The sequence below is a fragment of the Rhododendron vialii genome, chromosome 7a, assembly GCF_030253575.1.
Source record: "Rhododendron vialii isolate Sample 1 chromosome 7a, ASM3025357v1".
NCBI lineage: Eukaryota > Viridiplantae > Streptophyta > Magnoliopsida > Ericales > Ericaceae > Rhododendron > Rhododendron vialii.
This window is the reverse complement of record NC_080563.1, coordinates 18,380,666-18,398,450: the sequence shown is the minus strand read 5'-3', so window position 1 is coordinate 18,398,450 and position 17,785 is coordinate 18,380,666. Positions and strand designations below refer to the sequence as shown.

Genomic DNA, 17,785 nt, shown 5'->3' with positions numbered 1-17,785 from the left:
CATGTGGTCCTTTTTTTATTTGGACCATTACAAGAGTCAAGAGGTACCAAAGTAGGTGGAGCCACTAAAATTCATCGTGAACTTTAGCTCAGAGCCGACTCTCGGCCCAAAAGGTATATTTACCAAAATCCATCAAGAAACGTACTCGATCAGTCAATTTGCAACTGCAGGTATAACAGGTCCTTCTTTGTACTGTTGCATTTTCGAATTTTTTTTTTTTGGAGACTATATTGTATCAGTGATATTAAAAGAGCAACGGCAAGAAAGAAGTTCACTTAATAGACTTTTTGGAGATTGACATTGAAGACCTAAGTATATACTGTAGTAAGTACTGGACATTAAATCTTTTTTAGTTTTTGTTTGATTACCTAAATCATAGGTTACTAAATACATATGTATACCGGCATGAAAGCTTATGAATTCGTAATTAATTCTTTATATCTGTTGGGCTCGGAGTGTCCCCATGGATTTGGTTATACAATGCCATTATTTGCGACTGCTCTAAAAACAGATTTGCGGGTGCGATGTCGAATGCCATAAAAGACTTAATTGAAATTCTTCCTACCACCAATTGGTTTGAGGAGAGATGGTGGAAAGCTGTCCAACAATACCATTTCCTGAGTCTTGATCTCAGTCTGCATATATAATTGTCACATGGGTTGGACAAAGGATTTGCAACCGTAACCTCCAAATGTTGGCCTGGTGGTCAAGTCTTGGATGTTGGTGGTTTACTCCCTCCTAAGATTTCAGGTTTGAAATTTCTTACGGGACTTTGGCCAGATATTAATCGGACTCCGATCCCCATCAGTAAACGCTAGTCCGAATTTTGGTGCCTAGGGATTAGGCAAGGCGCTTTAAAGCTAGTCCGGATACCCCAAGTTATCAAAAGAAAGAAAGGATTTGCGACCCAAGTTTACCAAATAATAATCACAATAATGACAATGTGTTGGGGAAAACAAGAAGAGAATAAAACATATATAGTGACGATAAGATGCAGGCATGATTGATAAAACGAGTCAAACGAGCCAACTAGTGAATTGTTCAAACTTAGTTTGAAAATTTAACAAGCTTAAAATTGATGTTCTAGCTTAACTTTTACTTCATTAGGCGAGTCAATTCAAAACGAGCTTTAATCAAGTAGGTCTCGGGTAGTTTAATTTGAGTCTTTCAAACATCAAAGTATCAAACCAAACGAGCTAATCACTGATAGCTTCTTCAAACTCACTGCAGAAGCTTAACTAGCTTCAAACAATATTCAAGCTTCATTTATTTATGTAACAAATCAATCTCAACCGAGCTTTTAACGAGACACATGAGTTTGAACTCGAATAACTTGGTTCGTTATGATTTTTATCAGGCTCCAATTTTTAGATCAGAGACACAACATGGGATGTGAGAAAATCTAGCATGTAATTGAGGTGGCTTCATCGGAAAAATGATTAAGTTCTACAAAATTGTATGCCTCTCTGGAGCATTAAATGGCGATACTCCAAGAGCACTGAATAATCAACTAGATTCATTGGGTTAATTCTACTTGTACATTTGAACAGTTGTATTACTTCTCTTTTTTGATCCCTACTGTAGCGTTTCCACGTACTAAGCTTAAGTTGTGGATAACTTTTTGTCACTACTTTGTAGTCAAGTTATTTCCACTAAACTATATATATTTTGACAAGTTTTCTATGCTTTGGACCTTGGAGGAAGAAAATGTGTTGGGTGTTTTAATTCAGTTGAAATAACTTAACTAAATGGAATAAGTTGTAGAGAAAAAAGATACCTTTTTTTCCCCACTTTGGCCCCTTTGAGACTTGTACCAGATAGCATGGACATATTCCTTAATAGAATATAATCGTTTTACAACTGTCAATTAGGGGAAATTAAAGATAATTTAAGTACATGAATTGAAGGGCCCAAAAAATAGAGATGCTAAAAATTAACGAACATGATATATGGTAACAATTCATGAGCAGTAAGTACTCTCTGATTCGCAGAAGCATATATGTGCACAAATCTCAAAAAATAAATTTATGGGCCAACATCTCATATACTAGCATTTAGATTCAGTACGTATGTGGCAGATAAATTAGCTCATATCGCTTGGATAAATAATCTCATTTGAATGCTTATGATCAGATTTTCCGAATATATTTGTGAAGATTCGAAAAGATATACAGTACTACTACAATTAAGAAAAGAAAGCACGAAGAGACGATGAAATACGAGTAACAAATAGGATCACTTATTACACCACGCCATGCATCATACTGATACATGTGGTTTGAATGGATTGAATAAGAATATATAGGTAATTTCGCCACAACCGTGCAGACATGTAAACACGTACGCTTACACCAACTCTCCCATATGGGGTGCGCAAGATGATGGGGCCAGAGAGGGTCTAGTAGGGGCGGCCGCCAAGACAAGAATTTTAGAAAATGCAATTATTATATGTAAAGAAAAAAAGTTATCCCCAACTTATATAGACTCGCCACTGCTAGAGTTTTTTTCTTATTTTTTTGCTATCTAGTAGTCCTAAATCCTCTATTTTTTTTTTTTAAAGAAATGAGACCCAAAATAGTATTCCAAAACTATATTAGTCTTTTTCATTTTCCATGTGCAACGACAAACATCATTTAATATAGTTTTTATTATGTTATTTTAATTTTTTCTAGAGTCGATGACTATTCATACTGCAATGCTTTTTATTTTTATTTTTTTAGTATACATTTTGCGGACCCGGTGATACTGCCAATCGGGAATGCTTGGCAACGGTATTGAGTGGCCAATCCGGCCATTTATGTACTCGGATTAGATCCGAGCTGTCCGTGTCGAGACCAACGGCCAGATTGGCCGCTCGGCACCACTGCCAAGCGCCCTTCCTCCAATCCTTCGCATTTCGCTACTGCTAGAGTAAAATCCTGATTTCGTCCCTGAATGCACATGCAGTTGCACGTATGCATGATGGGATCCGGTCTACGGCTCAGTGTGACAGAGTTTTGTTACAAATATGTGCGGCCGTATAGATTTCTTTAACCTCTATTCCTTAATTCTCCAAAGTACTTTGGGAACCAAACGAGGCCTATGGGGTATCAACTATCAAGTGTAGTGGAGTAGTTTTATTACAGCTGATTGCTTTCATTTTCATGAAATGGAAATGAAAGAACCGGTTCGATCGACCTGGTACGGTCCGGTTCATTAACTATACCGATTCCCGAACATCTTAATTGGGGTTGATCTACAAAGGGACGTTAATGATGCGTTTGGAAGCATATAAATACTAATATATTTCAACAGCTCTGATTGGGAAGTCAAAAAGTTTCAGATTGGAATTCACAGTTCCAATCTCCGGCCCCCTTTTTGTTTTTTGTTTTTGTCAAACGTTCATTCTACGCTCTCTTTCTCCCTCTCTCTCTCTGTTGAGAGCCATGAGTCTCTTCGGTCTGGGCAGGTGAGCCAAGGATTTCAATTGATTTTGCAATTAATTGCACGCATATGTTTGTTCTGTGATTGTACACATCAGATCTCTGTTCTGGGTTTTGTTTATCTTGATTCATAGCTAGTGGGTTGTGATACTATAAAAGTGGCTTGATTTATGATTTGGATATGGGTCTTTCTTTTCTGGCTATGATAATGATACTTAGTTCTGTGTAAGTTCTTGAATTATGTTGCATGAGAGCTTAGATTGCTATATTTATACATCTTTTTATTTTTTATTTTTTTGTTATGAATTTAACCCTGTCTGGGACTTCGTTTCTAATAAAATTGAGTCCTAGAAACATTTGATTAAATTTTGAAGTCACTGTAATTGTGTTTCAGTGAACCGAATATAACTTCTTTTACTGCCTGTTGGATTGGTCTGAGACGTATAATCTATGAGTACTCCCACCTTATTTATTTTGGGAGTATCACTGATATCGCATGCCTGAAGGAATTATGCATTCCATGTTTTGTGGGTTTGGTTTTTTCCAAGGATGTGTAATTAACTCCACGAATTGTGGCATTCAACGCTGGAAATGCAATCCCCATGGATTTGATTTGTCATCCAATTCCACATCTAATGCGGCCAATCAACATATCCACATTGTTTTCCGACAATTGATATGAGGATACTAGTATCGGTTATGGTGTTCAGCACGGCTGTCTCGGCACAAAAATGTGCTGGCTACCTCATGGGGAAAGTGGTTAAACAAGATTTCAGGAGTTTGTCAGTAGTAAGTATTAGGCATGACAAGATGGAGTTACAAAATCCTCTGAGGCTCATATCTGGGTTATTATGAGCCCCGTACAGAATTGAGCAAGTGCTTATTACCTTAAGTCTACGATCTTGAAATTATGGGGGGTTTAGTAGAATCTCTTTATATCTCGCTATTGATGCGCACATCAGCTCTGATGCTCACTCAGATGAAGTCATGGGCCCTACGTGTTATAACTTATAACCTATTCTTGTGCCTTCCAAGAAGGCTAAGGAATGCTCTATCTTTGGCCTAATGTGCCCTCTCTGTGAGAACGCTTTGTGTTACTATTGACTGGTCTAAGTAGTCCTCTTACCAATCCCCTCATCTGATACTTTGGGCTAAGAAGGCACACCACTCAGCCTAATGCTATAAATACTTGCCTAGGTGGAGGGCAGTATCTGGTAACCCCCTTGTGCCACAATTATGGGGATGCCAAAGAAAACGCCCGACCTTACTCGAGATTACTAGAAGAAATTGCTTGGAAGCTAGAGGTGAAGGTCCATCAAGTAACCTTGTCATCCTCTCTATCGACTAGATTTGCAGCTTGACCAGTCTTATGGAAAGATGAACCTCTACTAGAAGACAACAATGAACTTTGTGTTACGTAACATCCTGTACACAAAATATGAAAAACCCACTTTGAAGGGGTGGACCTCCTGTTGATTCAATTTGAGCTGTTTCAGGCCTCCCTAACTTGACGAAAAGTTAGCCTTTCCTGAGTCAACGGAGGAGGGAAGGACAGTTCTGATTACCACTTCTTGCTACGTTCTTCTAGGTGGAATATAAAAACAAATATATGGAGAAAATACCCGCTTAGAGGTGGTTGGACCTCCTGTTGATTCAATTTGAGGTGAACCGAATGGTCCGAACCTCCATAACTTCAAAAGATGTCTTGACAATATCCAATCTCCTCTTATTCATTCCCCAACTATGTCTATATACGAGGGAATAAAACTAAGCTTTAGCTCCTTCAAATTAGGACAACAATTCTAACCCCCATGGCCCCGCTACTACTTAGAAGACGCACACTACCTAACAAACCACTCAAATACAGCAGGTTACAAACTGGATTACAGAAAAGCAATTGACGCTATAAAAGATAACTTGGATAGTATCATATGATTTTCCAAAGGAATATATTATACCTACGCAACCTACCTTTTGCTTCTTGCGAGATAATGTCCAAGATATATCATAACTACCTAATGCAGCTCCTATGCTTCTTGCTGAGTTATCCCTAATGGTTTGTATAGTTTTGATAGATGCCACTCATTATGTAAGTTCACATGACAGATGGGGAAGCAAACCAGTAGAAGGGAAACGTGAAATGAGATGCATCATTGATGTTTAGGATGATATGAATAGATTTGGCTACATTCGAAGGCTGTTATAGTAATTTCATAAGATTAACAAATGTTCCAGTGTAAGGGACTAATTTCATCTTCCTTATTAGGTACGTAATTTCATGACTAAGATGGAGAAAATACGGTATTTTTTGCTTATCACATCGGTAGAAATGTGAGATAAACTATGAATTTACACATCATGATGAACTATTGAACTATGGCAACATAAGTGACAGTATTATCATATTAAACATGATAACTTTACGCACGGATCTATTCTTTACGAACAACAATTCATTTCAAGGTATTAACGATGTTTCCCAGCCCCACATCAATCAATCAGAATCTATGACCCCGTTGTAATCTGGGGATTTACTTTTGGCCTCAAATCTAATATTGGTCCAAACTAAGAACTAACATAAATTAGAATCACAATTAACCAAATAATCTGCATCACAGAGCATTTCCACCAACCATCTCAATTCCCTGACTTCGCTCACTACCCAAAGTTCGATACAAACAACTTCCCTCCCATCATCGAGATTTGGACCGCCGAACATCAACATTCGACGTAGCATTGTATTGCTGGCTGGCAATTGTAAACAGCATGCCGGCCCTCTAACCCTTTCACCACCGCTGTGCCATTCGGCCATCGTTGGTGTTCCATTGCTGAGATACTTTGGAGCATGTTTCTATAATTAGTTCGGGAAAACATGGAAAAGAATTGAATGTTAGATTGTCCAGTCTGTTGCGTTTTTGCAAATCTAGTTACACGATAGGAAATAACTAGAACGCCCCCCATTCACGAGGGTATTCATGGGTTTTAAAAAATTGGAGGACCAAATAATAACTTCAAGTCTCTAACTTTAAAAAAGACATTTATCTACAAGAGTGACTATAACTTGGAACTCCTAATTAAGAAGCCTTAATTGTAACTTTACCATTGAAGCACAACAAGAAATTCTCCTCTTATAGCTATTAACTACATTTATACTTAAGTTTTTTCCTACACTCACACCTAAGTTTTATTTGCAAACAGGAATCAAAGGACATTTCGCCCGAAAAAGAGTGCACCATCAGGGAGTAAGGTTGTTCTCTTAATCCAACTTGAGAATTTTTTCCATGTTGTGTAGTCTTTTACCTTTGATTAGTTAATTGGGTTTGATTTTTTAACACTGGGCTCAAGCTATTGTACATCATAGATTCTTTAATTTCTCTGTCATTATATTCACTTTAACTAGAAGCCCTAACTGAAGCGCTTTTTGCTTTTCTGTTTATTAAGATTGAGGAATTTGCTTCACTATCAAATTGTACTTTTCCGTGATACATTCTTCGTCTCGTCTACCATAGAGTGATAGACTTTGGGAACTGAGAGAGGACTCAAAGAATTTTACTATTGCAGAAACTTTGTTTTTCAACTAGGAGTGGCCATCACCTGGCAACTCTGCCTCGTGGTTTAAACTTTACATCAATGACAGAAATAAGTGCGGTACTTAACCACTGTATCAAAAAGATACCGTGGAATATAAGCTGGCATTCTTCCTTATTATGTTGTTGTATACAGGATTTCTTAGTGCAAGATGTTGCTTCCGGTTTCATACTTTTATGTTTTGTCGCTTCATCCATTCACCTGTTATTTTATTACTTAGTTGTGTGTTCCATAATACAGGGGGCCCAGCTAAGAAAGCACATCGATGCAACATTAGGTAGTGGAAATCTGAGAGAAGCAGTAAGACTTCCTCCTGGGGAGGATCTTAATGAGTGGCTTGCTGTCAACAGTAATCCTCTCTCTCTCTCTCTCTCTCTCTCTCTCTCTCTCTCTCTCTCTCTCTCATGTGTGCATGTGCAGGTATATTATATTGGGTCTCCTGTTTTGTTGCTCTGGAATTGGGTGTTGATATGTGGAGGATTCAACTGTCCTTGCATCTACATACCCATGTCACGTGCACTTAATATGACATGGATGTCTCCAAGAACTTTATAGAGGATGTGTGCACAACTAATACGTCCCATATTCTTCATCTGCTCTTCCTCCAAACTATCCTTCTTTACTAAAGCATCTGCTATCCTCAAGTTCTCTTCGTTTTAGATAACGATGTCATTGGGAAAAAAACACCCCAACACAAGGGACATCTCATCATTTTCAATTACTATTGATTTTATAAGGGTAATCATTCAGACCTCCCCCAAGTGCTTGCCTTTATTGCACTGCAGCCCCATAGTTTGGAGAAATTATTCTTAAGCAGCTAAGCTGTTGTCATCTGATACCAATACAGAGGATTCAATTTGATGTTCTCTTCCATTACTAAGGTTTTAACCTCCCACGAGGGCAAGTGTTACATGCCTCCAGCTTTCTGGTACTGTTGTAAGTCGGAGCCGTAAGCAGTAAGTACAATCCTCTTCCAATAATGAGCTTCTGTCCTTTACTAGGCGAATTACTGAACCATTCAGGGTGTCAACTCTTGGGCTTGTTCATATATCCATTTTGTTCCCATCACCAATATGGACAAGGAGACCAGTAAACAGTTGTTTGTTCTTGTGAATTGTCTGCTTTGCAAAAAACATCTACCACAATAAGCTTCTCTTCACTTCGATAACCAATTGATACTCTTTGCTTTTGCAATTTTCAGCTGTGGACTTCTTCAACCAGGTGAATTTGCTTTATGGTACCCTCACTGAGTTCTGCACTCCAGAAAACTGTCCTACAATGACCGCAGGTCCCAAGTATGTCTTGTTAATTTCTGCTTTATTTCGACTTTTCAGGATATCAGTTTTGTTATGTTCATAAAAAGAAAATGTATGATTGACTTATTTTTATGACCTACCACTGTTATGGTGTCAATGCAGCTTTCCTACATTTCATTATTTCAAGTTTCCTTGTATGGTTGTGGCATCTTTGTTTTATACGATGCCTATGTCAAACCTTAACCTTCTAAAAGGAAAGACAGCTTTTGCTCGTGCCATTATTACATCATGTCTTACCACTTACGGAATTTGTAGTCATTCCCTTGAGACCAAATGCTGGTCTTTAGGTGGATTTTTTTTGTGGGAAGCTCTTTGCTAAGAGACATTTGCTCTTATGCACCCATACTTGCTTTAACAAGCATTGGCATCAATTAAAATGGTTAATTACATCGATCGTGTGTCTGCAATCAGAGCTTTGTACACACATGAGTACTCACACATATATTGGTGATAACTTTTAACATTGGGATGATGTACATGATACTACACCAGTGATGAACTCCTATTAGCATATATGTCTCTGACTCTCTGCTTACTTGGTACCAATCCTTCATTTTCGCAAAGTACTAATCAAATACCCATCACCTAGGAATAATGTGTATTTTGGGGGTTTGACAATCTTTATAATGTGGGAAGGAAAATTGGTTTTATTTATCAAGTTCGTATTTTGGTTGCATACACGATGAGGCATAGGTAAAACTTTTCCTTTTTTATTGTTTTTAAGATATTTTATTTGCTTTCAAAGAAAACGTAAGAATGGGGAATTGGAATCTGTGTTTTGCATGTCTCCTTGTATGGTGGTTTTCTTAACTTTTAGGTACCAGAAGTGAACAAGTGTTGACTGGTGACCTATCAACAAAGTGGCAAGTTACTTATTGTTGCATTCGGTGGGTGTTGGTGTGGCTCTTTGTTTATTAATAATCATATGGTTTTTGAGCTGGTGGTTCTACAATATTGTACCCATATCTGAAAGGCTGATGGATTCTTCTACTCGCATGGAAAAAACAGGAAGTCGTTTACGTATAAGAAAATATGGCCTTCAATAGCACAGACACGGTCACGGGATAAGGACACGATACGGACACGTCTTTTCTTCAAAAATTAGGACACAGACACGTTGGGAATACGCCGAATATATAATATATTTATTATAGATATCTCTGTATGAATTCATATAGAAGTGAAAAACGTTGTCTCTGTGTAATTAAAATTAACACCATGAAGAAATAAACCACTATCCCCATACAAGTATCCTTGAACCATACGTCTATGAAAGTTTCCACTCTGGGTCGAGCCTTAATTTTTTTTTAACCTCCTAATCTGTCCTTAGGGCGCCCCAAGATTGTACCCAACATGTCTTAGAGTATCCACACAATGTGTCAGAGTAAAAGAAATATAATTAAAAAAATCGATCATGTATTTAGGCATATTCGATACATGTCAGAAGAGTGTCATGTCGTGTCCGTGACTGACACATGTTGGATGCAGATATGCGAGGCCCATAGACGCTCCATGTTTCTTAGACTGGTATTGTGATATTACGTATAAAAATGATTGAGCCGTGAACCTTCTCGGGCAAGAAAAACCCCATCTACTTTTTTAGTGATTGCTTGAACAACTTGGTGTGATGGTTATAAGCAACACTGTAGAGTTTCAAAATTTTGCAGCTCCTGACTTTGTTCAGATAATACTTAACAGGTACGAGTACCGATGGGCAGATGGAGTGCAAATCAAGAAACCAATTGAAGTTTCAGCTCCAAAATATGTCGAATATCTGATGGACTGGATTGAAACTCAATTAGATGATGAATCCATATTTCCTCAAAGGCTAGGTAATTTATGGTTTGATTTGTTACCATATTTGTTAGGAATCTCCTTTCAGTTGAAAATAAATACACTATCTTGTGAAAGAACCCTTGAGTCTAATTTGTGTTTTACCGATACGTAACTTTTGCACAGTTGTCTCTTGTGTTCCCTTCCACTTACGTTTGTTCTTTATTCTGACGTTTGTAGGTGCCCCTTTTCCTACCAACTTCAGGGAAGTCGTGAAAACTATATTCAAACGCTTGTTCCGTGTTTATGCTCACATTTACCACTCGCACTTCCAGAAGATTGTAAGCCTCAAAGAGGAGGCCCATCTAAATACCTGCTTCAAGCATTTCATACTCTTTACATGTGTAAGTGTGCTTAAATCCAAAGACTAGTTTTTAGGTTCTTCGTTCTCTTTACGAGATCCTGTTCATTGAACTACCCAACTTTGTTCACTGACATCATTTCCTTTCTATTCCATTAGCTATTTGCCTTTTTAATCTTGGTTTGCCAGTTGGCTTGAACATTTTTTGTCTCGATCGGTTGTCAAACGTACTTCCATTCAATTTCGTTAGAAACCTTCTCATTTAACTTTGTCATCGTGTTTTGGCTACTAGTCAGAATTTGGACACGTTGTGTCTATGATATCCTGAATCTGTTTTTAATTCGCTATATTGTTTCCGTGCAGGAATTTGGGCTGATTGACAAGAAGGAACTGGCTCCACTTCAAGAGCTTATAGAATCCATTGTTGTCCCTTACTAAACTGGCTGTGCAAGTCCCGATTTCAATCTACTGAAATCAACTATCTATTCTAGAATGTAACAAAAATTACTAATGTTTAATAGTTATTGCCTATATAATATGTTTGAGATTAATCTCGTGCAAGTACATTTCTGATCTATCTTGAATCATTTTTATCCTGAAGTTCCTCTCAATCAAGGAGTCTTCAAGTCAGGCATTTTATGGTCTCTGTCTATGGATTATGCATGCAAAAAATGTAAATTAACCAACGGTAGATGATTTCATCAACTTCATTGTCAACATGACGGATGGTATATTTCACAAAATACAAGCATGCTGTTCTTGTTTTTTAAGATATAAGTCCTGATCGTATCCGGGTCAATGTGAACTTTTCCGAAGAAAATCTATACCTCAAAACTTCAAAGCTGATATCGAGAAGACTTGGTGAAGAAAATTCATTGAAATATATAGATGACTTGTACTTACTACATTTTTGCACGTAAATAAAGTAACTGTACAATTCTAGTACTCTATACATTTACTTTTCTCTTCTAATTTATGCAAATTTTTTTCACATGTCAAACCAAATCAAGTACTGCATAACACTACCAGAACAACTCTAGTGCTCCCATTGGCGGATTTCATTGCATATTCCCTTGCTGTTTTCAGTCACCAATATCAGCAACAAAACTCGTTCATCTGATGCGGGCAAGGTTTGCAAATAGCTCTGGATTCGACTTGGGCTCTGGCTTTAGCCAATTCAGGAGTCCCAACACATTCCAAAATCTCAATGTCTCGTCTGCTGCTGCCGATGCAACCGTGTACCCATCTGGGCTCTGCAACAGACAACCGAAGAGAAGAAAGTTAAACAAAATCCAGAAAAGACTAAAAATTGCACTTTTCCCCTAAAGCATGACCTAATGCACATTTTGAGTTTTCTCCCATAGGCCAAATCGTTCACACCCCAAGTGAAAAACAAGAATGTTCATCGCCGAGAGGACCTAATTGTGAGTTGAATTTTACTTTCATGCGACCACAGTTAATCAAACAGCATAAATACCTGAGCCATGTACAGAACTCTTGAAGTATGCCCATAAAGCTCAGCAATCTTCACCATAGAAGGGTACTTCCACAAAATCAGCTGATTATCATTAAACCCATGTGAGCTCAAAATCTCCCTCTCATGCTTACTCCAAGCCAAGCAACACACTTGCGACCCCGTGTCAACCGAGTTCAAGCACGCGCCAGTGTGCGCGTTCCAAAACTTAATACAGTCATCCCCAACCCCACCACCTGAAGCCAGCAAGTTACTCTGAAACGGGCACCAGGAGAGTGCCTTCACAGCTGCGGTGTGGTGGTCTAGGCAGTGAAGCCACCGGTGGTGGTTGCTTGAACTGTTTCCAGAGGTAGAATTTGAGATGTTCCATATGTATACAAGGTTGTCATTTCCACCACTGGCTAGTTGTTGGCCGGTTGCGGACCATCTTAGGCCGCATATTTCCTGGGTGTGGGCCCTGTATGTGGTGATGATATGGGATCGGACTCTTACGTCGTTGTTGATGATTAAGCTGTCCATTCCTCCAGTTGTTAAGTTGTGGTTGTTCCAATCAAGTGAACCGACTCTGGATCTGTGCCCCTCTGTCAACGTTCTTAGCTGCTTAGAGAGGGAATTGAGTCAGATAAAATCAGCTGGATGAGATATAGAATTTGTAACAATCAAGAGCTATGACAAAAGTGCAAAAATCATCAGGTGATACTATTCAATGATGTGGTCGCTTTATCCCTACTTTTGTGAAATATACTGAGTCAGTGGACACATGATTACATAGGATTCGTAAGATAACAAATTGCCAAAAAGATTGTCCCAAAAGGTTGTCCCTCCAGCTTTACTCTATTTTTCAAAGTGTCTCAAACTAATAATTTTCTATTTACGCTCTACCACTTAGTAGTTGAGTGAGCCTGATAACTTCAGTAAGCAAAACCATCGCGTGCTTAATTATTTAGCTAATTTAAGGATTTAAACTATGGAAATCAGCATGGGGAAGAAAGAGGATGAGAGAAAATAAAAAACAATTGCCAATTTCAAGTAATAATCCATTCAGTCATAGAAAGCAAATAATTACAACTTCCCCTTCCAGACCGAATAATGATGACATTGGGATTCCAACCCAATTCTCAGGAGTTTTTTGCTCCTTGAGTCTTGTTTTAGTAAAGGTGCATTTATGAATGGTTCCAAAATGACATGCTACTTCCTCTCATCTCCCTCCCAGCGCCTGGGATTCCAACCCAATTGAGTTTTTCGCACCTTGAGTATTGTTTTAGTAAAGGTGCGTTTATGAATGGTTCCACAATGACACGCTACTTCCTCTCATCTCCCTCCCATCCCCGCTCAACTACGGAGGCTAGGAACAAAAAAATAAAGTTAGTTTTTGTACTTCATCCCACAATCAGTGATTTTCTCTTTTGGTCGTAGGTCTGTAATATAGTCTTAAAATCGGTCAATAATACTCTAGTACTCTACAGTTTTATCCACCTCTAACAAAGGATTAGGACAACATAGGCTTAATCAGGAAAACTGCAGGGCATCCATAGACAACTAAAGGAAAATGCATCAACATCTGCATAGTAGTGGGAAGCTGTCCGAATTTAAGGGGGAAAACAGGTTACCTTACAACTGGCCAAAGAGTCCCAAAGCTGGACATGGGAATTATTCAAGCCAACAGCGAGGTGCCTTCCATCTGGTGCCCATCTGATGCTTGTCACAGGCCCAATCTCCTCATCAACGGTGACAAGTTCATTCGTAGACCCATCGGAGGCATCCCATAAATACACCGAATTGCTGAGGGCAATGGCTAGGATGTTGCTGCTGCCCCAGTCCAGCAAATTTAAATAGAAGTCATCCATGAGATCTGGGGCATCAAGAGTCTTTTCTGAAGCCTGACATGTATTAAAAGAAAGATGGCGTTAGGAAAGTGACCAATAAAAAATACAGGTTGCTACATGAAAACATTATGCTCTGCTCATTTAAGTTTGTTTTTCCATGGGAAACAATTATATGCAAAGTGACTTGTTTTCCCATCTTTGGTTGCAACACTAAAATTGAGTGCAGCAACGTTTTTGTTATTAGCCTATGATGATTTACATGAAAGTACTTTTCTTTTTCTTAAGGAGCACATTCACTAGTGGTGATGCCAGCAAGCAACGACAGTGGTAGCAGCAGTTGCACCACTACATTCAACTATATGGGGTCGCCTGACCCCATGGTGGGAAAATAATCTACTTCTATTTTACTACTAATTTTGGAGTAGATAGGAAATGACCCCATCAAAATATAGCATTGACACTATTACAGCTAGGGAGCAAAACACCTGAAAATTTATCACATAATGAAAAGCAACATCTAAATGTTTTATTTAGGCTAAGCATACTTGGACTCCAATTACAATCTGATAAATAAATAGGACATTAATTATCAAGTTTCAATTCTACGGGTCCTCTGTTTTTTACTGATATGTATTCTATAAGCAATATGTTTTCTCCAAGTTAAAAGTTGTTCTTAATAGTATTTTATCGTTTGAGTAACAATCAATTGACTATAAAAATGAGTCATGGGTTGATGGAGGTTTTATGGGGTTTCACTTAAATTTGAGTTCAAGTATTGAAATGGTAAGGGACGGGCTCTTATATGATCTTTTTAGCATTGTATTTTTTATTTAGGTCAAAAAACATGGATACAGTTATGAAAAGAAGCCGGTCGTAATGCAAAATTCATCTTTATCACTCCTATTGAAGAAATTGTGCCAAGAAAAGTCGTATCAATTTGAACAACTTTTCTCGAAACTAAAAGTAAACATTTCAACTTTCAATTTGTAAACGACCCCATACTTATAAAATCCTGGAGTCGCCACTGGGTAGCAATGATGGTAGTAGTGGAGGGTGGCGGCAGTGAGGTATCGGTGTGCTAGTAATTGTTTGTAAATTAGTCACAAGAAGAGATTCACAACAAATATGAAGCAAAAATAAGTCACAAGGGAAAAATTAGAAACAATCACAAGGGACGAAAGAGAATTCATAAACAAAATAAGTCAACAGGGAGAAACAGGAAAAATAAGTGTCAAGGGAAGGTAAACAAATCATAATTCAAAAGCAAGGGAAGAAAGGAAACCCACTTGGGGAATGCATCTTCTATGTTTGGCGTGTTTGGAATGGGGAACCGATGAAATTGACTCTGAAACAGTGGCTTCTGAAGCAGGGGGCTTGTTTTTAAAAGCAAGGATTCTAGTTCTGTTCATGTTGAAAATCTCTGCCAGCTGCCTCCTGTAAGCTTCTTTGGATGGAGAGCAGGGTGATGATGAGTTTTGCTTCTCTACCCTCCCACCAGTCAGCATGAAATGCGCAAAATCAAAATCCATCGCAGACCGATTAGGGATAAACCTGTCCAACTGCCATTTACAGGGAAAAAATTCAAATTCTGATTGAATCTGAGGAAAGCATGAAAGATAGGTTTTGTTAAATCAATTAATCAAGCAGGTAACTCAAAGACCATGATCTACGATTTTTTTACAAAGAAAGAACTACAGCAACATTATATCTGGGATAACTACTTTTATGATGAGGTGAACAAAAGCCAAAAACTTGAAGGTATGGGAACATTAGAACTTCATATCAATGGTTGGGAGACTAAAACAACATGAACATATAAGACGCTTCTCTTAACAAGAAGTCACAATAATGAAGTGTTATGGAGAGAAAAAACATTCAAAGGCTCACAAAAATAAGCAAACAGTAAGAATCAAATGGTGAATATTTCTAAGAATTAAGTAGAAGAAAAAAGAAACTGAAGGCAATCCTCTTTCAGTCGTAACAACAAGCAAAACCCTACTTTAAGAAAAATCCAACCCAACAAATCTGCTGGAAACATAATTTCAGAGAAAGAAATACCAATACAAAGAGATATATCATCAAATGAACACCCAATTATAGGACAACTCATTGTCAAAGAAGCAAATCTGAACAATTTACAGAAAAACAAATCCAAACCAAAACAAACCTTTATACGAACATAATACAACAAACTAATTTTAAAAAAATGTAAAGAAGGTTAAGCTGTCTCTCTATCGCTATAAAGGGTATTTGTGACAAAAGAAGAGAACACATATTTCCTAGAGAATTCTGAATCCAATAAATATACCCATGCAAAAATAATAATAATAACAAGCCGATCAAAAAAGTAACAATAATAACAAACAATCATCATGCGTTACGGACACAAACAAATTGCACACATATCACATGAATTGGGGGCTCCACACCGCGCTGCAGGGGCGGAGCCAGGAATCACTAGTAGTGTGGTCAATATGTAGAAACATATTTGATCTTATTCTCAAACAGAAATTGAATATGTATTACGAATATTAACTAAGAACAATTTGTGAAGCCCCCAGTTCATTCGAGAGAGAAATTTTTGTGTCTTTAGACTTTTCCCAAGAAAGTTAAAAATCGAAACCAAGGATTTTTACTGTAGGCTTCAAGAAAGCAAGTTTTTTCTGTTTCTTTCCCTTAATTTTTTCTATGCAACCAAACAGGGCGTTAGAAAATTAAGTTCAAGACTAGCCTACACATATGGAAACATGGAGACACAAACAGATACTCACATTCTCAGAAGAATTTTTCCTCCGAAAAGTCCGATCGGAGAGAGGAAACCGCGACCCCTTGTTTCTCATTCTTCCTGCATCCATATTTTGTGTCAGCGACAAAACCCTAAAATCGCCCGAAAATAATCAGAAGAACAAAGGCAACAAAACCCTAGGAAATAAAAACAACTTCTGCGGGACTTGTAAATTTAAAGAACAACGTAGTAAAGGGAACACAGAGAGAAAAAAGATAGCGTTAGAGAGAGAGAGAGAGAGAGAGAGAGAGAGAGAGAGAGTGGTTTTAGGGGTGAGATATGTGGCAACGGCTATATATGTTTCGTAGACAACGGCTCGGAGTTTCAGTAATGGACCAATTGGACCGGACGGTGGACCGCTTTAAGCTCTATCGAGACGACGAGATCGAGGTGAAACTGAAAGGTTTGGGGGGAGAGGACCCGGTCGATGACCAAATTTTGTGGGTTTTTTTTTGGCTAAACCATTAGCAAGAATCGAGTAACAAGCACTACTACAAGAAAACAAACAATTAGTGTATTACTGTTTGCTTAAGAATTTATTGCCCAATCAGAGAATGACAAATGGTCATTCATTTTGGACAAAATGGAGTATGTGTAGACTGAAATGCATGGAATCACACAATTAAGAGAACGATGACGTTCTAAGTAATTTAACGTTGTTTTATAGGTAATGACAATCGCTGTCAAATGTCACTCACATAATGGCTCAGAAGAGGGCAATTCAAAGTTCCAAAGCGCAAATTGTATTATTCAAATGAGAAGCGGTTACACCTAGTTGACGTAGTCAAATTAAAGGAGTGGAGTTTTAAGCATGTAACTGTCGATTTCCAGTACGATGCAGTTAAGGGAAGTGGGGTGATGAATTAACTGAACCACCTCGAATGATCACAAGCATGAACCATGGAGGAAAATTTTGAATTCAAATGTTGAAGTAACTTTGAAGACAACTAGGCGGGAGAATGGAGGCCATGGAGAAAACTCAAGAGTTTGCCTATAAATAGAAGAACTGAAAGAAGAAAAAACTCCAGACAAATCATCAAACAAATAACTATGCTATGATTGGTTTGTCCATAAGGCAATAATTTAGGAACTTAAACTTAGTTCGAAGTAGTTAAAAGTAGTTCGTAGTAGTAGTAATCACATTGTAATCTGTAATCTGTTCTGTTCATTTGTGAATTAGTTGGAGAATCATTTGGAAAGCAATTTGTTTTGAATTGATCAAGGTATCTTGTTTCTTGTT

General features: G+C 38.0%; 2 protein-coding genes across 3 annotated transcripts; one reads left to right on the top strand and one right to left on the bottom strand.

Annotated features, from left to right (window-relative positions):
* Positions 1 to 3,150: 3,150 nt before the first annotated feature.
* LOC131333852 (MOB kinase activator-like 1A) lies at positions 3,151 to 11,011 on the top strand. The gene is made up of 7 exons (XM_058368630.1): positions 3,151 to 3,448; positions 6,621 to 6,669; positions 7,251 to 7,359; positions 8,212 to 8,305; positions 10,025 to 10,158; positions 10,340 to 10,503; positions 10,824 to 11,011. Exons 1-7 carry the CDS (start codon positions 3,426 to 3,428, stop codon positions 10,896 to 10,898), a joined length of 648 nt encoding a protein of 215 aa, XP_058224613.1. The 5' UTR covers positions 3,151 to 3,425; the 3' UTR covers positions 10,899 to 11,011.
* A 307-nt stretch (positions 11,012 to 11,318) lies between these two features.
* LOC131333851 (cell division cycle 20.2, cofactor of APC complex-like) lies at positions 11,319 to 16,812 on the bottom strand. Of its 2 annotated transcripts, none has more exons than XM_058368629.1 (5): positions 16,532 to 16,812; positions 15,047 to 15,319; positions 13,545 to 13,814; positions 11,938 to 12,531; positions 11,319 to 11,713 (listed from the first exon to the last, which is right to left on the bottom strand). In XM_058368629.1, exons 1-5 carry the CDS (start codon positions 16,613 to 16,615, stop codon positions 11,573 to 11,575), a joined length of 1,362 nt encoding a protein of 453 aa, XP_058224612.1. In that variant the 5' UTR covers positions 16,616 to 16,812; the 3' UTR covers positions 11,319 to 11,572. The 2 variants fall into 2 exon arrangements, with proteins under 2 accessions (XP_058224612.1, XP_058224611.1); XM_058368628.1 differs by having other exon boundaries at positions 11,938 to 12,534; positions 16,532 to 16,792.
* Between the last annotated feature and the right edge of the window lie 973 nt (positions 16,813 to 17,785).